This window comes from Pelodiscus sinensis, chromosome 31 (assembly GCF_052426305.1).
Source record: "Pelodiscus sinensis isolate ZL-2025 chromosome 31, ASM5242630v1, whole genome shotgun sequence".
NCBI lineage: Eukaryota > Metazoa > Chordata > Testudines > Trionychidae > Pelodiscus > Pelodiscus sinensis.
The window spans coordinates 7685554-7708290 of record NC_143082.1 but is presented as its reverse complement, the minus strand read 5'-3'; the positions used below and the strand labels follow the sequence as shown (position 1 = coordinate 7708290).

General features: G+C 43.7%; 1 protein-coding gene across 3 annotated transcripts in view; it reads left to right on the top strand.

Moving 5' to 3' along the window:
- AKAP8L (A-kinase anchoring protein 8 like) overlaps positions 1-22737 on the top strand; it is a 45207-nt gene that overhangs the window by 9718 nt on the left and 12752 nt on the right. For all 3 annotated transcript variants that reach the window (XR_012896639.2, XM_075902143.2, XM_075902144.2), the window contains 9 exons: positions 3485-3713; positions 9170-9638; positions 10114-10237; positions 10441-10487; positions 11064-11100; positions 12516-12624; positions 13662-13803; positions 20101-20206; positions 22340-22470. Coding sequence is in view for 2 of the 3 variants with exons in the window: in XM_075902143.2 (XP_075758258.1) it covers positions 3485-3713; positions 9170-9638; positions 10114-10237; positions 10441-10487; positions 11064-11100; positions 12516-12624; positions 13662-13803; positions 20101-20206; positions 22340-22470 (1394 nt within the window). In the remaining variant the exon portion in view is untranslated. The remainder of the gene's footprint in view (positions 1-3484; positions 3714-9169; positions 9639-10113; positions 10238-10440; positions 10488-11063; positions 11101-12515; positions 12625-13661; positions 13804-20100; positions 20207-22339; positions 22471-22737) is intronic.

The following is a 22737-nucleotide window of genomic DNA, read 5'->3' as shown; positions in this document are numbered from 1 at the left end:
AGGCAATAAGATATTCTCTGTCTTACTTTCTTATTCACACAAATGGCAGTGTGTCTGCATTTAGACCCAGACTTGAAACAGGCCATCGTGCATAATATTTGTCTTTTTCCAGGGGCTGGGCTCACTCTGTTCAGACTAGAGATGTTAAATTGCAGGTAATCAGCTAATCAAGTAATTGTTGGAATTGCCAACGATTAGTCAGGAAACTGCAGAATGGGGTTAGCTTTGAGTTCGGCTCTTGTACATTTCAAAGGAAGAGGCACAGAGGTGAACCTGTGCTAGCAGGGACTGCTTTGGTCCCCACTGGCATGGGTTCCTGCTGCCTTTCTCCCTTTAAAATGTACAGGATTTGCTCACTCAAAGGGAGAGAGGCAGTAGGAACCTGTTGGGCCTCTCCCTTGGAAGTGTACAGGAGCTGACTGCGGCTCCTGTAAGTTTCGAAGGGAGAGGCGGTGCAGAATAGTCGATAAGGGGGGTGCTTGCTAATCAAGTAGTTGGTGGAAATTCCATTAATGGAAATTCCATCCACTATTCGATTAGCTGATTAATTAAAATTTAACATCCCTAGACAAGATAGAGGGAAAGTGAGAGATTAAGTTAATTGTCCAATACGTTTCAGGTAAATGGTATATCAGGACTAGAACTGAGGTATCCTGACACCAAGGTAAGTGCTCTGTCCACTAGTGTTTCTCAACCTTTTTTTAATAAAGTACCTGCTTAAAAACATTATAAGTACCCCCAGTACCTACAGTTTTCAGACACACACAATTTTTTTCTACCATTGCAACACATTTGTTTAAACAACTTAATCATAGCTGGGCAGGTGATGACTTTTTGGGTGTAAAAAGTACAAAAATAATAAAGCCCTGTAAAACTTAAAACAAAAATTCAGTTTTCTCCAAATTTCAGTTGATGTACCCCCCAGACTTCTCTCAAGTATCCCTGAGGGTACACATGCCACTGGTTGAGATACACTGCACTAGCTCATGCTATCTCCTAGAGCAGGGCTACTCAACTTTGGAAGCTCTGGGGACCACGATTATACTCACAGCACATGCCAAAGGCTGCAACTAAGTATGCAAATAGCTTAAAGATTCATGGTGGTGTAGCAAGTTTGTTTTCTTTAATGCAAAGATACACATTGGTTTTCCATTTATCTCTGCAAAAGCAAATTCCATCTCCCAAACAGGATTGAAAACCCTGTGTTCATCCAACAATTTGTTGCCATTTTTAATGCTTCTTTTTAAAAAAATTAATGGTATACTTCAGGTTATGCATTTCTTGGAGTGTTTTTACTGTAAAAAGAAAAGTTTCCAAGCCAGAGAGCTGGGCAAGTTAGGCCAGACATGAGGGGCAAAAAAGGACAGGTGCCCAGGAGCCTTGTCCTGGATTCCCAGCAGGGCTGATGTCCTCACATGGGAAACCGTTGCTCCATGCAGGATGGAGGCAGGACTGCCTGGCCATGGCGCTGGACCCAGGCATGGCCAGTGTGAGTCAGTCAGCACCTCTCAGGTTCTGCCCACAAGGCTAAGCATCCAGCACTTCGCACGTTGTCCTGGTGCTCCCAGCACCTCCTCCTTGAGGGCTAGAAACACTGACACCCTGTACCCGTCTGTTCCAGCCAGCTCATCCACTTGCATCTTTCAGTGCTCACCCCTCCTAAGAGACGCCTCACCGCTGTGGAGTGTGTTCCCAGAGGCCATGTTCAAAGAATCCCACTTGTAGGCCGCTTGTTGAGCTCCGTGGGCCGCAAACAAATGGGCCGCAGGCCGCATGTTAAGCGGCCCTGTTCTAGAGCTATTACATATTGTTAAACTACAAAAGACATTAGAATATAGTACATCTTGCAATATTGTCTGTTTCACTTACTGAATCACTGTTTGTTCACAATACCTTTTTGATTCATAAAAGCAGATTAGCAAAATGCCGTTAGTTTATATGATACTAAGTATCCTAGATCTACAGGGTTGGTAATAGGATATGCTGATGGGCAAACTAAACAAACCTTAGGAAGTTAGAAGTGGGGGAAACAGCATAGAATATTGGTGCCATTTTAGTTAGTTTTCTGTCCCTTATCTGCTCTGTAAGTAGCTTGACATGTTGCATCTGAAGAAGCTATACTTCCTCACCCCTGAGATAGCAGAACTGAGCAGGCCATTTCCCTCACTTATGTGTGGGCAGAAGAAGGAACAAGTGCCTTGAACTGTATGGGTGCTGTTCAAAATTAATATGGGGTTGTTATCCATATTTAGAATTGCACAAATTTCTGTGGATCTCTAGAAGACTGGACCCCAGATACAGTGATATTATCCAGTTCAAACAAATCACTACAGTTATAATATGAACTATCTAGCTTAAAGGCATGAATTTTACTTTGTCTTTATTTGGTTATGAAGTCAAACATAACTGGATATGGATATACAGTACAACTTCATGTCAAACTGACATAGAGATGGACCCACTTTGAACTAAACGAAGCGTGTCCTAAATATGTTACCTTGTATTATCTTCTCATGCAACCTGCATTCTTTACACATACCTAAATGTCCATGCCATGCTTGCTTTTCTTTCTGAGGGTGACTGGACCATGTTCTCTCTGGAATCTGCTTTTATTAGACAAGTGGATTACCATGGAAGCAAGCTGCAGTGTAACAAATGCAGAGCCCTTATCCACGAATGAAAGCAAGAATGAAAACTGAGGGTTAAATATTAGTTGGGGCAGATTATAGACAGCTGGGATTTTATTTTAAGTTTTCTCCATGCATAGGCAACGCATAGGAGAGACATGATGGGGCGCATGCCCCCCATGCCATGGGTGGGAGGGGTAGGGACCAGCCAACAGCAGGTGGGGAGCCTAGCAGGAAGGTCTGGTTTCCTGTAGCAGGGCTCTCCTTCCCACTCACCCCTGCCCCACAGTCACTGGCAGCAGCGGGGCAAGTGGAGCAATGGCTCCAGCTCGCTGCATTCCTCCAGCAGATTCACCTGGTGGAAGGGTGGGACTGCCCTGTATCCCCCCACGGGAAACGGTGCAGTGTGGCTGGGGGAGCAAAGTGAGCTAGGGCCATGATGCTCCACTTGCCATGCCAATGCCACTGAATGCGGGGAAGAGGGGGAGAACCCTGTTGCTGTGTTGGCCCCGCTAGCCACATCACTTGGGGGAGAGGGAAGAAGGTGGAGGAGGGGTGGGACCTAGGACACAGGGGCATTGTCCTGGCCCTGCCTAGGCTGGGAGGGAAATGTGTGCCCTCCTCCCACTTCCTTCACCAGTCACTTCTGCCTTCATGTGTGTTTTGGCCTTCAAGTCCCGGTGTTGGTTACACTAACATCTTGGCAGGTATACTGTAAGAGGGGTGGGCTAAATGTAAACTAAAGCTATCATCTTCTGAGGGGAAGGGGCACTCTTAGGACTTCTGTGTCTGTGGTTGGATAGAAATATTCACTCAGCTGCTTGACTGGAAATCTCAATGACGCTTTCTCATTTCAGGTTATGAGGGTTATAGCTACGGATATGGATATGGTCAAGATAACTCTGGCAATTATGGGTATGGTATGGCCACTTCAAATTCTTGGGAAATGCCTAATTCAGACACAGACCCTAGTGCTTCTACGGGTGCAGATGCTGTTATGGCAAAAATTAACCAACGCTTAGATATGGTATCTCATCTGGAAATGGACACAATGCAAGGAGGACATTATGGCACAGGTGGAGACAGGTAAGTCTAGAGATCAAGAAGAAAAGGTTCGATACTAGACAGGTTAGTGTCCCTATTTGAGGGAACCATTAGTCTAAACTTCTGTTGACTATCAAAGTTGCTCTCTCTCCCATTTTTCCCTCCTTTTGACCTGATTCTCATTGTTTCTTCACACGTTGGCTCTCAAGAGGAACAGGTGGATGAAGGGAATTGGATCAGCAGGATTTTCCTTCTTTTGTTTATATTTTCAAATTCCCAGTTTGAGGGCTGAAGTCTTAATAGTCTGGTGAGAGTTGAATTGTGATGCAACTTTTATAGCAGTAGTAGGATTTGTTTAACTTGGAAAAAAAAATTCACAGAGTGAAACTGGAGATGAATAAAGAAAGGATTCCTTAATACAGTAAAACTCCATTGGTCCGGCATCTGATGGTCCAGCACTCCTGATGGTCCAGCACCATCAGGAACCCGGAAGTGCTCCAGGCAGCCAGACCATTGGAGCTGCTCTGCCCCCGGCTTCCCCGATTCAGCCGCTGCTGAAACTGACCAGCGGCTGAATCGGGGAAGCTGGGGGCAGAGCAGCTGGAATGCTGCCTGTAGGTCCCATAGCGCTGCCCCTCGGCGCTGCGGGACCAACCTGGCAGCACCCCAGCTGTCCCCGATTCAGCCGCTGCTGAAACTGACCAGCGACTGACTCCGGGAAGCCTGAGGCAGAGCTGCTCTGCCCTGGGCTTCCCAGAGTCAACCACTGGTCAGTTTCAGCAGCGGCTGACTTGGGGACATCTGGGGCAGAGCAGTTGGGGTGCTGCCGGGTTGGGTCCAGTAGTGCCGAGGAGCAACGCTACCAGACCAACCTGGCAGCACCCCAGCTGCTCTGCCGCAGGCGTCTGATTTAGCTGCTGCTGAAACTGACCAGCAGCGGCTGAATCGGGGACCCCTGGGGCAGAGCCAGACTATCGGAAGGGGGGCTATGAAGGGTCTGGGGTGGCATCCTCCCCACACCACCCTAGACCCTTCATAGCACCCCCTTTCGATAGTCCGGCATATCTGATAATCCGGCACCCCCTGCATCGTAAAGGTGCCGGATTATTGGAAGTTTACTGTACTTCTGTTCCTGGGAGCCTACAGATGGTATTTAATTTCCATAGCATTGCCACAACATTCATTCGCCTGTGTTTCTCGTTTTTAACTTGACTCTTCTTCTAGAAGTAACGTTGTTGTTCCAGTTTTGAGTTATTGGCTGGAAATATAGTACAGATGTCCAGGAAAGAGCAAGTGAGGTTTTGACCATGTTTTTAATAAGAATTATATACAGTGCATAAGGATTTCTCCTTATAGAGAAATTATTCTCCTTCAGAATTATATGCAGTGTCACAAAGATTTCTCGTGTTAAATTTCAAAATGAGTTTTTCTGTTAAAAATATATATTTTACAATACATTCTAGGTCTATATGAAATGCTAATTGATCCCAGAAAATCTATTTTTGAGTATTTTTACATTTGAGTATTTTGCTCATGTACAAGTATTGATTTGAACAATAGCATGTTTATATCCATGTAAGGGAAACATCTATTTTATCAAGAACTTTGAAGTTTAAGTCTGCTATTGTCCAAACATTAAATAGGCAGAGACATTGTCATAATTACTTAAACTAGATTCTATGTGATGTAAGCAAACCAGAACCTCTTCTCTAGAATGAAAGCATAGTTTGTTAGTAGTGAGAAATATCATGTAAGAAGGTCTTAAAGAATAATGAAAGTATATGTTGAGTGAGTTCTCGTTGTTGGCAGTCAGCTATTGCTGCATCTCTGCTTTGTTTTAACTAAGTTTTAAAACTAAATAAATAAACTTTTTAAAAATAGTATCACAAGAACTTGGAATATGTTTACCAAAAGTATAATTTAATAGTAATTACTAGTTACAATATTCAAAAGTCATTACATCTTAAAGTGCTACATTACATCTTAAAGTGCTATGTTAACTGTGTTTATGGAGTCAAGTATCAGAGGGGTAGCCGTGTTAGTCTGAATCTGCAAAAGCGACGAGGAGTCCTGTGGCACCTTATAGACTAACTGAAGTGTAGGAGCATAAGCTTTCGTGGGCAAAGACCCACTTCGTCAGATGCATGTAGTGGAAATTTCCAGAGGCAGGAATAAATATGCAGGCCAGGATCAGGCTGGAGATGACCAGGTGGATCCAATCAAGGAGGATGAGGCCCACTTCTAGCAGCTGATCTGGAGAGTTGATTGTGTCAAACTTAAAGATGAACAGTGGTAGAGATGTAGCCGTGTTAGTCTGGGGTAGCTGAAGCAAAATGCAGGACAATGTAGCACTTTAAAGACTAACAAGATGGTTTATTAGATGATGAGCTTTCGTGGGCCAGACCCACTTCCTCAGATCAAATAATGGAAGAAAACAGTCACAACCATATATACCAAAGGATACAATTTAAAAAAAATGAACACACATGAAAAGGACAAATCACATTACAGAACAGAAGGGGGATGTGGGGGGGGAAGGAAGGTGAATGCCAGTGAGTTAATGATATTAGAGGTGGGGAAGGGGAAATGTCTGTGAGTTAATAGTATTTGAGGTGATAATTGGGGAAGCTATCTTTGTAATGTGTAAGATAGTTGGGGTTAAGTCCGGTGCGGAGGGTGTCGAATTTTAGCATGAATGCCAGTTCAGAGGATTCCCTTTCAAGTGCAGATTTGTGATCTGATATTAGGAATGGCAACATACAAAAACCTGTAGGGGAACACTTCAATCTTCCTGGACACACAATTGCAGATCTAAAAGTAGCCATCCTGCAGCAAAAAAACTTCAGGACCAGACTTCAAAGAGAAACTGCTGAGCTACAGTTCATCTTTAAGTTTGACACAATCAACTCTGGATTAAACAAAGACTGTGAATGGCTTGCTAACTACAAAAGCAGCTTCTGCTCTCTTGGAATTCACACCTCCAGATCAGCTGCTAGAAGTGGGCCTCATCCTCCTTGATTGGATCCACCTGGTCATCTCCAGCCTGATCCTGGCCTGCATATTTATTCCTGCCTCTGGAAATTTCCACTACATGCATCTGACGAAGTGGGTCTTTGCCCACGAAAGCTTATGCTCCTACACTTCAGTTAGTCTATAAGGTGCCACAGGACTCCTCGTCGCTTTTGCAGATTCAGACTAACACGGCTACCCCTCTGATACTTGACTCCATAAACACAGTTTTGTGTTTATGGAGTAGAGGACAAATGTATGGTAGACTTCCCAAAGTTTTAAGGAATTACTCCTCTGAAGTCTTGCACCAAATGGATTTTGGTGGAGTACTCTGTTTTAAAAGCATTCACATAAAGTACATCAGAGTTTTTGTTTGAAAAATTATCCTGGAGAACAAATATTTGATAATAGAGTAATTTAATTTAGCAAACAAAGGTAACAAATTGAAGCTAGATGAATTTAGATGGAAATTGAGGTGCAAAATTCAACAGTGACGGTACTTACACCAAAACCCTTGTTAAATTGTTCCAAAGTACCATCACTGAAAACGTTTCAATTGAGATTTAAATAGAGGATTTTTTTTAAAAGATACAGTAGGGAAGTTCTTTGGCCTGTAATACATGAGACCATAGATGATTACAGTGGTATTTTCTGGCCTCATCTATGAATCTGTCTCTCTCTTGTAAGGAGTGGAAAGGACTGCTGCAAGACAGCAGGTGAACAGTTTAATAGACTAAACTCTTGGGTTCTAATTTTGTAAGATGAGAACTTTTAATAATGTACCACAGCTGGAACAAATTCAGAGTAGGGATGTGAAAGTTTAACTTGTAAGGGCTGGAACAGCTCCCGTGAGGACCACTGCAGACAGGGGCTGCTCTGCTGTCCATGGCAGGTGCACCCCAGCCCATGGGTCCTCTCCAGCCTGGCTGCAGTGAACAAAGGTCTGTTCCAGCTCAGCTATGGCAGCTCGGTTAAGTGGTTTAAATATTACATTTAACCAGTTAACCAATTAAATGGGATTTTATGTCCCTAATATAGATATCACACAATTGATGACATCTGCTTCATGCTGTCATGATAAATGATACCTGGCTGCTAACCCAGCCCTGTTAACTTTTCTCCTGCAAGATCTAGATTATCAACTATCCAGAGTGACTGTAGTAGGACAAAAGATCAGTGATTTAGAAAACAGCAGAGTTTAGCTTTGTCACATTTCCTAAAAAGCAGTGTGTCCTAAAAAGGGCTGTTCAGTTGCTGCAGTTGAAAACTCTGGTTTACTGTAATGGGCATATGTAGCTTTACCATCTGAGGATTTTTAGTAGTCTGGATGCTTCTTCTCATATCAGTTGATGGAATGACTTGCTTTTTGTGGCTGTGGAGTTAGTGTGTCTTTCCCCTTCAGCTATTATTTCCTTTCAAGACCTTGCTATAAAGCATAATTACTGTGATTTGTGTCCCAGTGGTCAGTGCGTGTTTGACTTCCTGTGTTCTTGTTTCCTTTGTAATGTTCAAACCTGTTTGTGTTCTGTCCTGTTGGGTGTGGATTTCCCTAATGCTGTGGCTCAGATGGTAAAGTAGCATGTTGTCCCCTAAAACTTGGATATGTCCTCTTTGCTGTAAATTGAGTCTCTCAGCCACTGCATAAGGCGTACAGAGGCACTGTTTTAAAACACAGAATTTACGTCTCAAACGCCTCTGCAGGTTTCATCCTCGTTAAAAGCTGGTTTTGTGGAAACAACAATGACCAGTAATAAGTCTTAAGTCATGAAAGTTAACTTAGTAAAACACTTCAAGAGACACATGCTCAACCAAAAAAAAGTACTCTTTTACCAAAATAAACATCCACATGAGGAGGCTTTACTAGTATAACTGTTAGCTTAAATTCACACAGGCTTTCTTGTGTGGAGAGGGCCTAAATCAAACTGCTTCCTCTTGACAATTGAGTGGGGGAAGAAAATCAGAACTGCTACTTTGTGGCCTACCTGGCTCTGTATTTGTCCTTAACTATAAAGATTGTACAGTCTGACTTAAGTGTAGTTAAATAGAGGTTTGGTGGTAAAAGTATTACATTTAAATAAGAAAATCTGAATGTCTGCACAGTTGAAAATCCACAGCTACCGCTAACTGAGGAACCTTTGCTCAGCTTGCAAACTTTTCTTTTTTAAAAAGATTTTAGGGTGTGACACAGTAATTTTGAGAGAAATTTGAGGATTAGTTTGGTGTGAGCTTCCCAGTGCTTTGGTTCTTCAGTGATGGACTAAGATTGAACTGAATCCCTGTTGCTCCTTGACATTTTATTTATTCCCTTCTGTATCACAGGGAAAAAATCCCATGTTGAAGGAAACCTCTGAGCCTTTTTTCTATAAATGAGACAAACAGCTCTGTTGTTTTTTTTGTTTAACCTCTCTACTGCCATTTCTTGGCAGGCTCTAATATGGTGCCTTACATGCTACTGACTGGATTCCTTGCTTGCTGTACAACTCTTGCAGGTATGATACATATGAGTCCTACGACTCAAGGTCTTCACTGAACGACCGTGATCTATACAGATCCGGCTATGATTACAGTGAGGTTGAACATGACACCGACAATGCCTATGAAGGTTGCTATGACAGCTTCTATGGGAACCACAGGGACCAGTACCAGAACAGAGCACGGGACAACTTTGGCCAGCGGGGTCAGAACTGGGCCAGAGACAGTCGAAATAACAGACCTATGGCATCTTCATATTCCGGGCACATGGGCGGACAATGGAATGAGCTGCCACAGCCAATGGGGGGGCGGGGCCATGGCCCCCATGGCTCCTCTAGGCTTCCATCCCTCTTCTCCCACAACATTATCCCAGAACTCAGCATGTTCCAGGGAATGCGAGGTTTCTCTGGAAACATGCGCTTTGGAGGAGGCGGCATGAAACAACGAATGAGGAGAAACTGGAAAATGTGGGACGCAGATTTTAAAGTAAGTACCTGTGCAATCACTTCCCACCCCTTTACCTCGTATAGAGACTGTTCACTTCCCAACAAACTACAGCGTCCTGCTCTGGAATGCCATCTTTGGTTTCCACAATATAATTCGTACCTCTGTGCATTATTTGTTTAGCCTATTGGTGTTCTTTCTAAATTATGCGAAGAGGCCACATTCATTCATAGTGAAGTCTTAGCATCTGAAATATTTAACTTTGACGCTTTTATTGTAAAGCTCGGAAAGTAAACATGCTATAGTTTTGTCATTTAATCTGATATGCTGGGGGAAGGTGGCTGTGAAGGATTGTTCCAGCTGATCTGTCTTAACTGACTTTGCCTGTCAAAAGTATAACTGCATTTTCAGAGTAGTTTAGTTCAATATAAAGCCTTTTTAAGGAGGCTTAATGCAGACTTATTTACTGCTGACAGGGGGATGGTCTCAGAAAGGCTGATGATATTTTCCTTTCTAGTCACAGAAAAAGAAAATCAAGAAGGATCCTACTGCTAAGAAAAGAAAACAAACTGACAGCGCTGATGAACCTGACAGCAAGGCAGCAAAAACTGATGGCTCTGACAACTCTGACTCAGAGAATGGTAAGAACTACTCTGGTGACTACTAATGAATTGTCTTAGTCATGTGACGTTATTAAAATACTTTTGAAATGTCAGAGCCTAACTACTTCCTGAACAATTGCTCTTCCACATTTAATTTAGTGACAAAGTTATTAATACTGTTTTTGGCTGAGCTAGCCAACTGTTATTTTTTGTATAGTGACAATTTGTGCTGTGCTTTTCAGAGGAAGGGACTGAAGGAGAAGCAGCAGAGAAAGAGGGCTCCAAAGCTGTAAGTGAAACTGAACACTTGCAATTGACAGCAAAGATCATAGTGCTTGAGGGAAGTGGGTGAGTGGCCATGAAAATAATATTGAGAATGTTGGGGTAGCAGCATTAAAACCAAATTAATCTTCCTGCAATGTGAGTAGGAACCACTTCTTAACTTGCAGTTGCAGAGAGGTGGGATTGGTGGGGAGGAAGGGGAATTGGATCCTCGTAGTAGAAAGCATAGTTTAGGCAGGATTTACATATTTTGTATTGCAGTAATATCTGCAGATCCCAACGGAATATTTGGAGCACTGTACAGATGCATAGCATGACAGGTCCTGCTCCAAAGAGCTCAAAATATGTGATTAGAGAGTTTATGAAATTGACTGGGTAAAGGAGGAGAAAACCTGGAGATCAACAGTGTGTGGTACTATTTGCAAACTGCAAGCTAAATGTGTTCCTTAGACAGCGAACCCTGATATCTGAAGTCAGGAGGGAGAAGGATGGTTAAGAGATGTAAAACTAGCATGCACTCGTTTTGTGTAAGACAAACAAAAGTTGCAGATAGCCATTTCTGATAATCACATTTGTATTTTAGGAAGGTGAAGATGAAGAAGGAAAAGATTCTGAGAAAGGTGAGTCTGAATGTACTTGTGTGAAAGCATTGTTTGGAAATGAGCCAAGAACTTTGTCATCACAGGATGTGCAAGCCTCTGTATAGCATAAACCTTCTGCCAATGAAGGCTCTGCTTTGGAGGAAATGGCTCCAAATAATATTCTATTGACTGACTTGGTTCAGGCGCTGCCTTGCTCCTTTTGACCTGTGGCTTGTACACAAACCTCAAAGATGTGGTTTATGATTATCTGACTTAAAGCTCTAATCTTTCATCGCTCTCAAGCTTGCACTGGTTTCTGTACACAGTATGTAATCCTTAGGGAATATCAGTCTGCTGGTACACTGCTAGGCCTAAATTAGTGGGAGGGATATTGCAGGTCTGGATTGAAGTATTTTAGAAAACAAGGAAATCCAGCGCAGCATCTCATGTGAAATGTATAGTGTATGTCTCTTTTATGAAGAAGTGGGGTCCCATGGACAAGGTAGGATGATCAGTGGGTACGACACTAGCTGAGGAGTTGGAAGACCTGGGTTTAAATCCTTGCTCTGCCACAGACTTGTGGCCTTGGGTAAGTGTCTTAGTTTCTCTGTTCCTCATCTGTAATATGGAAATAAAATAGTTCCCTGTCTGATAAAACTATTAAAGATACTTAGACCCCAATTCTTATAGTATCTTAGAGAAATACTAGTTGATTGACTAGACTAGAGTCAGTTGGATAATTTAAGGTGCCAACACTGTTTTGGCAGATGAGTTGATTAGAGAAACATTGTGAGAGGACACCAAAGGAAGAACCAGTCTAAATAGAAACCTGTTAGCACAGTATCTAACTTTTAATTGCTATCAGTGGAATACAATAGCAACACTTAAAAGCATTTGAGAAGCCTTGGCTGGGAAACCAAAGGGCTACTTCAGGTACCATTTCAGTATAACAATGGAAGCTACTTCCCCGTCTTGAAAAAACTGTGGTGAATTCAGTTCTTATTTTCACTGCCAACTTTCATCTCTTGTGTTCCATGTGTACAGAAGCCAAATGGGTGAGAGTGGTCGCCTCTTAATGTCAGACTCACACATAGTCTAAACTGGGCCATCTTTTCCCAGTACAACCAGGAGCATTGTATCACCACCAGAAATTATGGGTTAGGAAATTATCAGAAGAGGTATTCTATCCTCATCCTGCTCCAGCTCAACCTTTCTGAAGTCTGGGCCAGAGAGTGATGGAACATCTGTTAACAGATTAACAATTTAAATATTTGGCCTTTAATTGGCCAAAAGCAAGAATTGTTAAGGGAGCAGCTCTTTCCAACACTCAGCTGTAAATTGGTCAGATCTGAGCTATATGTCAGGTTAGCTACAAAACGTATCTCGGTGAATCCTCTTAATCAGTTGGTGTCCACAAATAGTGCCCTGAAACACAACCTGCTTTATACATTTAGGTGCTTTAACAATTCAAGAAGAGATCAGTCAAATCAAGCGCAAATTGCAGGCAGGCAAGAAAACTCAAGAGAGGCAGAAAAAGAGGCATCGGGATCGCATGGTAGAAAGGTACATCTTCCTCTTCCAGTGACACAGTGTACATCCTGTCTAAGAACTCTGGGAGGATTGCCTAATGTTTAGAACATGGACCTATGCATCTGGGTTCTGATCCTTGTCCCTGGCTCTACCACTGACTTTTGTAAAACCAGGTGTAGTTGCCTGACCTTCTCTGTACCAGTCTCTCCAACATCTGTAAAACTGGCTTACCTCATGGAGAGCTGGTAAGGCCAAGGCATTACAAAAGTACAAAATATTGTTAGCTAATTACAGAATAGAGAACTCGAACCAATACTTCCCCCCTCTGTGAATGATATTGCTGAGACCCGTGTTGGAATATGGTGTCCAGTTCTGGGGTTCATGCTTTAAAAATAATTTTGGAAAATTGAGGACTGTTTAGATAAATGTCACAAGAACAATTCAGACTGAAAACCTGCCTTACAGTGAGGCTCAGTCATCTCTTTAATAAACCAAACAATTAGACGAGAGTCCTCTCTGTAAGCCCTTAATACCTACACAGGGAGTTCTCTGACCCTAGGGTGCGTTAATCTAATAGACCAAAGCATAATGATATCCAGTGGCTAGAAGCTGAAACTTGAAAAGTTAACACAAAATAACTTGCACAACTAATAGTGAAGGTAATTAACCATTGGAGCAACTTACAGGCTGTGATGGATTATGCATAATGAAAAAAATCTTTAAATCAAGACAGACATCCTTCTTCAGATCTTCCCTAACTCTTCCATATATTGTTGTGTTTGATGTAGGAATTATTGAGTGCAATTTACTGCCCTTGGTGATACAAGATGTCAGACCACTTAATGCTAATAGTCCCTTCTGACATTAAAATATGGCTAAAACATGTAGGAAGGATGTGACCATTCAAACCAGGAGTAACACCCGTCCTCTTGAATAAGCTGTGCTCTTTAACTCTACCCCTAAATACAAATAGGGAATGACTAGTCTTTTCAAGCTGGTGGGGAGCCTGGAATGGAACCCAGGAGCTTGGGAAGTTGATCTCTTACTTCATTCTAACTTTCTCTTGGTAGGATACAGTTTGTTTGTTCTCTGTGCAAATATCGGACCTTCTATGAGGATGAGATGAATGCTCATCTGGAAAGCAAATTCCACAAGGAGCATTTCAAATTTGTTGGAACAAAACTGCCTCAGCAGACTGCTGACTTCCTTCAGGTGAACCTTTTGGTTAAGTTTCTCATTTATTCAGGCCATTACAGTGTACCTCTATTACATGTTGGTTGATGAGACTGTATAGTTCAGATAGTCAAGACTATAAAAACTTAAATGTTAAACTACAGGTATGATTAGAGCACAGGACTGGACATTATGATCTGAGTTCTTATTCCCAGCTCTATACCAACTGTACTGTGACTTGAGCATGTTACAATTTGTAAAGTGCAAACAGTCTTTGACTGCTTTCAAGAGAAGAGTTAGGGCTGGATTAAAGGACTGTAAGGTGTTGAAATATTTTGATGAAAGGCATAACTGCAGTGTGGAATAAAATACACTAGGGATGTTAGATATTGTGTAATTTGAATAGTCGTATAACTGCATGAAATATCAGTGGTACCTCTTCAAATGAGGTCCCTGTGGGTGCTCCTTTGCTGATGTCCGGTCGTTCTGGTGCCACAGATCAGAGCTTTTCCTAACAGTAGCTGGTCAGGCCACACGTGCACAATAGGCACCTCATGCCATTTGTGCCTTTGCACTGCCCACGTGGCCCGACTCCCCTGTTCCTTTGTAACTGCCCTTGGTTGCAGACAGAGCTTGAACGCTCTCCTTCTTCTCAGCTTACCTAGAGATAGAAAATATAGTTATAATTAGTTAATTTCCCCTGTTTGTTACTTAGTTATACTCATAAAAAAACCCTTTCTCTTCATGCACATAGTTTTAAATGTCCCTTTTTGTTTAAAAATGAGAGGGGGGAAAGAGAGAGATGAACAAAACCGCCACAGAACAACTGGAACAGTTAGTCTATTTTGCCACAATGCTGGGTTCCCCTGGATTTAAGAAATGCAACACTGGTCGCAAGCCCATGCCAGCCTTGGATGACCATTCCTCATGCATTCCTCATGCATCTGTTGCCTGGGAGTGACACACATTCCCCAGAAGTGTGTCCACTGCTGTAGCCTCACAGTCAGAGTGCGCAGAAACAGGGAGCTGCATCTCCGTATGCTCCTCTTTGATAAGGCACAGACTCCCTGGGTAACAACAGCCAGGCTGTGTCTGCCAATACCCAGAAGAGACTGGCTAGTTTCCCTTCAACAAAGCTGCCCACGAAGAAAATGTTTTTACCACCCAGGGTCAGTACAGGAGACAACCTGGGCACATCAGGCAGCAGATGCTGCCATGCTGCATCAGTAACAGAACTGAAGTCTTCTCAGACTTAAATGCACCGCCTAGAGCAGCACAGATGCCAGGGAACCGGACAAGCCTTTAGCACTGCAGGTACCGACTAAAACATTGGCACCACAAAAGGCATGATCAAAGTTCACCAGACCTTTACCATACACACCGAGCCTGGAACTGGCACCCTCCTCACCGGCACAGATGCCCCCTCAATCAGCACCACACTCAGTGGCACTGCTATAGATGATACCGTGGTTCGGCACTGTTCCTCTTTGGGCAGAAACGACTGCGACATGCTGGTGCCAATTTCAGTGCTGCGCTTGACATTAGCGCAAGGCACTACTTCGAAACAGCCATCTCCATCCCCTCGATCGTTGAGACAGTCTCCTTGCTCACCCAGATCACTGACTGAGCTGGAGGATGACTTGAGGAGTGTATTTGCTTCCAAATATTCTTCTCCTGCCAAATCACATGCACCTTATGATAGACACACATCACAATACCCTCATCATGCTCCATGGTTCTCAGACTGGTTTTATCATCCACATCATTATCCACACTGTTGGTCCTCTTGGCATCAGTGGTCATCCTCAAGTCATTATTTAACCACACCCTCAACACCTGCTGACAGACCTGTCATAGCCTCTTGCTCTCACAGCCCTCCTCCAACAGTGGACTTGGACACCGAAGAGGGACAAATCATGGATGAGGACGATGCTCAGCCCCTCGACACTTCACCGACTGACCAATCATCTTCCTCGCCTGATGAAGTGGTGATCCTGGCTGATTCATCACCGACGGATGATTTGAAGCAATCGAAGAATTATTCAAGCAAATTGCCACTAGCCAAGAGGTTAGCCTTTTAGAGGTTCAAGGGAAACAACATAGGCTCCTAAAGAATTTACAGTCAGCAGCCAGGCCAAAGATAGCGCTGCCAATTGATGAGGCAATCATAGAATCATAGAACCACAGAGCTGGAAGAGACCTCAGAAGGTCATCAAGTCCAGTCCCCTGCTCTAGGCAGGACCAATCCCAACTAAATCAACCCAGCCAGGGCTTTGTCAAGCCGAGACTTAAACACTGCTAGGGATGGAGACTCCACTACTTCCCTAGGTAACCCACTCCAGTGCTTCACCACCCTCCTAGGGAAATAGTTTTTCCTAATATCCAACCTGGACCTCTCCCACCACAACTTGAGACCATTGCTCCTTGTTCTGCCATCTGTCACTACTGAGAACAGCCTCTCTCCATCCTCTTTGGAACCGCCCTTCAGGAAGTTGAAGGCTGCTATCAAATCTCCCCTCACTCTTTGCTTCTGCAGACTAAACAGATCCAACTCCCTCAGCCTCTCCTCATAAGTCATATGCTCTAGCCCCCTAATCATTTTCGTTGCCTTCCGCTGGACCCTCTCCAATGTGTCCACATCCTTTTTGTAGTGGGGAGCCCAGAACTGGACACAATACTCCAGATGTGGCCTCACCAAAGCCGAATAAAGGGGAATAATGACATCTCTGGATCTGCTGGCAATGCTCCTCTTAATGCAACCTAATATGCCATTAGTTTTCTTGGCTACAAGGGCACACTGTTGACTCATATCCAGCTTCTCATCCACTGTAACCCCCAGGTCCTTTTCTGCAGAACTACTACTTAACTGGTTGGTCCCCAGCTTGTAACTATGCTTGGGATTCTTCCGTCCCATATGCAGGACTCTGCACTCGTCCTTGTTGAACCTCATCAGATTTCTTGTGGCCCAATCCTCCAATTTGTCTAAGTCACTCTGGACCCTATCTCTGCCCTCAAGCATATCTACCCCTCCCCCTAGCTTAGTGTCATCCGCAAACCTGCTGAGGGAGCAATCCATCCCCTCGATAAAGATATTGAACAAAATCGGTCCTAGAACCGAACCTTGGGGCACTCCGCTAGAAACAGACCGCCATCCTGACATCGAGCCGTTGATCACTACCCGCTGGGCCCGGCCTTCTAGCCATCTTTCTATCTATCTTACTGTCCATTTATCCAGTCCACATTCCCTTAACTTGCTGGCAAGAATATTGTGGGAGACCGTATCAGAAGCCTTGCTAAAGTCAAGGTATATCACATCCACTGACTTTCCCACATCCACAGAGCCAGTTACCTCATAATAGAAGCTAATCAGATTGGTCAGGCACGACTTGCCCTTTGTGAATCCATGCTGACTATTCCTAATCACTTTCCTGTCTTCCAAGTGCCTCAAAATGGATTCCTTAAGGATCCCTTCCATGATTTTTCCAGGAACTGAGGTAAGACTGACCGGCCTATAGTTCACTGGATCATCCTTCTTCCCTTTTTTGAAGATGGGCACTATGTTTGCCTTTTTCCAATCATCTGGGATTTCTCCCGATCTCCACAACTTTTCAATCATGGAAGCAGCCGATAAGGTATGGCAAACACCAGCCTCAGCCCCTCCCACCAACAGGTGAGCTGACAGAGCTGACTTTGTTCCTTCCTAGAGCATGGACTTTTATTCTTACATTTACAGCCAAATTTGCTAGTGGTTGATGCTGCTCATCACAGATATAAATTACTCCAATTTAGGATCTCTACCCAGGATAAGGAACATAAATCCTACCTCAGTCTTTTTTTGTAGGAAGATGTATTCTTCCTCTACATTACAGATGCAAATAGCCAACTACACCAGTAGTAGAGTGGGTTTTTTTTAAAAAATGAGAGGGGGGAGAGAGTGGGGTTTTTTTTTTTTTAAAATGAGAGGGGTGGGGCTGTCAGGCAGTGGACTCCTGGTCCCATTGCCAGGGAGCCCCCTGCCGCCTCACGCTGCTTCCTCTATCAGAGATAGCAGCACGGGGTAGCAGGCAGGAGCCAGTTCACAAGGGGAGGCAGTTTAAAAACCAGCTCCCTGTGCAGACCAGCTGCCTGTTGATACAGAGGCACCAGTGCAGGGCAGCAGCAGTCCTTGTCTGCAGGGGTTCCAAGCTCCCCATGCGCAGAGAGTGCTCCAGCAAAACAATGGAGCTGCTGCCGTCTGTGGTGAGCCTGAACCCGCTGCAGACAGAGTCTGGTCTGTGGCAGCAGCCTCTGTCGGGGGGGTCCAAGCTCCCGGGGGACAGAGGCTGGTCTGTGGCAGCAGCCCCTGTCCACAGAAAGCATCATCCCCATCCAGACAGGTGCTGCTGCCTCAGTCCAGCCTCTGTCTGAAGCAGGCCCAGGCTCTCCGTGGACAGGGGCTGCTCCATGGCATGCTGGAGCAGCCTTGGTCAGCATTGAGTCGAGGCTGCCGCAGATAGAAGCTGCTTTGTGGCAGCTTCCCTTGATGCTCCTCATCTCCCTGCACTGCTGTAGAGGCAGCACCACGGAAGGAGGAAGCAGCTCTTGTTACCTGCACCAGTTTCTCTATCCCTTCCACGCTGGAGGGACACACACCTTTACCCAATTCCTAGGGCTCAAGGTGCAACCCTATTAATTTATACACCCACCCTTACCCAATTCCTAGGGCTCAGGGCGTAACTTCCGGCAGGATCTTTAGCCACTGAAAGAGCCTCACACAGTAATATCCTTATCCTCTATTTATTAACAATTCCCAAACAAGCAGAATACACATCCTAAGCACACAGGGTCATGCTCACCAATCCTGATAAAAGGCAGGCAGACTTCCATTGTTGGTCAGGCAATAGCAGTCTCTCTGGTCTTAGGCTGTGTCTTGGAGGTGAGTTCTGGTTTCCAGGTCTTCCTCCTTCCTCCTGGTCTTCTAGCCTTTTCGTCCTTCTGTTGTTTCTGATCTTCTTCTTCTCCTTTTTGAATCCCAGTTTACAGGCAGTCCCCGGGTTACGTACAAGATAGGGACTGTAGGTTTGTTCTTAAGTTGAATTTGTATGTAAGTCGGAACTGGTACATATTGTAGGGGAAACTCTAGCCAAACATTTCTCCAGAGCTCAGTTTTATTCTCCCATACCTCACTTCCCTCAGTCCTTTATTCTCAAGCTGAGGTGTCTGCTGAGAAAAGCCGCTCCGCGTCTCCCTGGTCTGCTGGGGGGGGCGCTAGCTTCACGTCTCCCTGGTCTGCTGGGGGGAAGCAGCTAGTGCGGGGTTGCCTCACCCCGTTTGTAAGTAGGGATCCGATGTAAGTCGGATCCATGTAACCCGGGGACTGTCTGTATATAATGAACCCTGAGTCTTGCTTAGCTATACCTTAACCAATTATTTTAGTATAATTTTACTAATCAATCGTAACAAAATTACCTAACCAATCATACCCCACCACCTTAATTGATTTACACCTAGCAAAATTAATTATACAGTAGACAGAAACAGTTACAAACCAGACAGAGATCACACAGTCAAACAACAGGAAAGTATAGTGACAATGATCATAGGATGAGGAGTCCACAACATTCTCTATTGATAAGCAGTTTCTTGCCAGACAGAATGGTGTTACTTAAGTTTTCTTTACCCATCTTGAGATGTTTCTTTATCTGGTGACTGTGGGGGAGCTATCAGGACAAAGTCCCCTGCTCACAGCCTGGTGTAACATTTTTTAATACAATTTAGATGGAACTGTGAGTATGTGACTCCAGGCCTTTCAGTAATGGCTGCTACTCTTCAGTCTGGCTACAGAAGGCGGCTTTGGTTCAGGCCTAGAACAGGCCTTCCAACATGGCTACAGAAAAGCCGTATTGTTACACACTACAGAGCTGGTGCTGAGAGGAGCTGGCTCCCCCTATCACGGCAAGGGGGGGGGTCCTCAAGCCTGCCTGAAAGCCAGATCCCCATGAATATCAGCTCTAGCCTGCCCCCTTTACCCTCCACACGGCTGCCTCTCTATCAGAGGCAGTAGCTCGGGGGAGGAGGGCAGGCACAGGCAGATCTGGTGCTCATGGTGAGCCTGCTTAAAACCCGCCAAGGGTTATCAGAATCATAGAAACATAGGGCTGGAAGAGAGCTCAGGAGATCGAGTCCAGCCCCCTGCGTAAAGCTCCCCTACGTAAAGTCCTAACTTAATTATGTAGTCGACTACCCATTGATATCCCTACAATATAAGTTGTGGTTTTTGCATTTTTGAATTCACATTTATCTAGAGTGGTCAGATGTGTAGCTGATGATGATGATAAATATTTTTGTACAATACAGGATTATGTTGCTAACAAAACAAAGAAAACTGAAGAACGCCGCAAAGCAATTGAAGATATTAATGCAGTTATCCAACAGATCTATAAAGATCAAGATCTTACCCAAGGTAAGAGCAAATCCCTTCATCTTCATGGTTTTGTCTTTTGTGAAGCTACCTAAATGTACAGCTTTCCTCGGAAAATGGGAAAAATAAAAGCCATTGTGAGGTGCCTTGTTTGTGTTATACTGAATCTTTAAAATGTGCCCAGTTCACAAGCAAAGCTTGGTTAAAACTGAGATCTGAGAATCAAACTTTGTTTTTGTTACCACTAAAGATTTAGCAAACCAGGCTATGTTTTTGGAACCTGTACAACCTAATTACTGTTGCAAATCTGTCCCACTAGTGCCATGTAAATTGTAATATGGCAAACAAGGCTGATAAATAAGAAGAAATAAAATTAGCTCTACAGCACCAACAGGAGTAAAGTATTTTTGTTACTTAAATCATCTGATCCTATTCAGAAATGGAGTACAGTTGAGGCACTTTTTTTTCTCAAAGTAAACTTCCAGAATGGAGCCACACTTTAAAAAGCTATTAATGACGCATGGAAAACTTAAATATTTATTAGGAATGCGTATCTATAGCTGGTGTTACTCTGTGCAAGATGGGAACTCCTTTTCCCCTATTTATGCTCTAATAGTTACTTTACATGCTAAAATAATTTTTCTAATTTCAGATAAGCGTAATCATTAGATTAATATACTGGAGCCTTATTTCTCATATGTTAGAGTAAAATTTAGAATTCTAGATGAGTTGCTCAGGTCCTTAATTCAATTTTTATTATTTGGAAAATAAAATGAAAATGTCCATGCATTGTTGTGGGATGGGGTTGGAGATGAGTGGTTCAGAATTCAGGCTTCCCTGGAGAGAGAGGATTATTCCAGCCCTCTCACCACAGCAATTTGGGGCCAAGTGAAAAGCGCCTCTCCATGGCTGTTGCAGCAGGCACAGCTAGGGAGGGGTGCATGTTTCCTGTCTGGGGCAGGTCCAGGTTCATCTGCCCCCTGCACTTCCCAGCCAGAGTGAGGAATGCAGGAAACTGCACTTTCCACTAATTCCCTGATTAAAGGGAACAGCCAGTAATGTTCTTGTATGAATGGGGGGGACCTTTGCCCCTCCCCAAGGGTGCCTGGAGGGTGGGAGTCAGGGGAAAGGAGCTGGCTGGGGACATGCTCCCACCCTATCCAGAGGGAGGGGAGGTGCCACCTCCAACCAGCCTCTTTCACCTGACTGGTGATTCTGTCTCCCTTCTTATAAAACCATACAGAAGCAATCCCATTATGAACATTCCCATTTTCCTGGCACAACCAAACCCTTACCTTGCTTTAAGTTATGATAAGAAAAAACTGTACTGAATTTGGTGGTCATAGCTCTTACCATTTAGGAGTTCTTGAACAGACAGATGGATAAACTCTCTCAAATATGTAGTAGATAGTAAATGGAAAGCCATACCTCTTTCTAGCAGAAATGTCACGGAGGGGGTGTAAACAGGAGGGATGAGTGTACAGTGGTGCTCAACCTTTCCAGTACCCATTTCAGGAGTCTGATTTTTGTCTTGCATAACTCCAGGTTTCATCTTACTTTAAAATTACTTGCTTACAAAAATCAGAAACAAAAAGGCTCACAACACTCTATTAGTGAAAAAAATGTTTACTTTCTCATTATTACCATCATAAAATAAATCATTTGGACTATAAAGTACTTTCATGCCAATTTATAGTGTATGGAGCAGCATAAATAAGTCATATGAAATCTTAGTTTGTACTGACTTTGCTAGTGCTTTTTATGTAGCCTAGCAAATATCTAGATGAATTGATGTACCTCCTGGAAGACCTCTGGATATCCTCAGGGGTATGTGTACCTTTGGTTGAGAACCACTGACATAGTAGACAGCTGCACCAAGGCTCGCTTGGTAATGACCTAGCTGGAAACATTTTGGATACTATAGTCTATATGCTGATGAATGTTACTACTCACTGTTGCATCTTTGTGGTGTAAAGCCTTTGTGGGTACTTTGGGCCTCAGCCATATTAGCTATCTTTATTGGTCAAGACTGAGCATCATATTGTAGGAAACAGTCTCCAGAGGTGCATGAGTATTTTAAAAAAAAGTGAACGTGTAGAACAAGCTGCAAAACTCCCTCAAGTGCATGCAATGTGGCTACCACAGCAGGTGAACAAAGCTCCTGTCTCTCCTCAGATATTGGCATGGAACACTTTATTAAAAAGGTGGAGGCTGCTCATTGTGCTGCATGTGACCTCTTCATCCCAATGCAATATGGAATTATTCAGAAGCACCTGAAGTCCCTTGACCACAACCACAACCGCAGAGTAAGCATGCAATTGGTTAAATGTGGCATATTGGCTTTTATATACACATGCTATAACTGGCTGGGCAGATGTGGAGATGGACTTACTGCTGGTTGCAGGGTTTTAATAAAAAAAACAAGCTGATAAATGCTAAAAACTTGATAGGATTACATTCATACAGCCTATGGGGTATATGGGAAAATGGGACCTAAAAATCAGGAATAGTCTTTTTAAAGCTTTCTACAGTAGCAGTCTCTATATGGCAACAGCTCACAGTTGTGATACTGC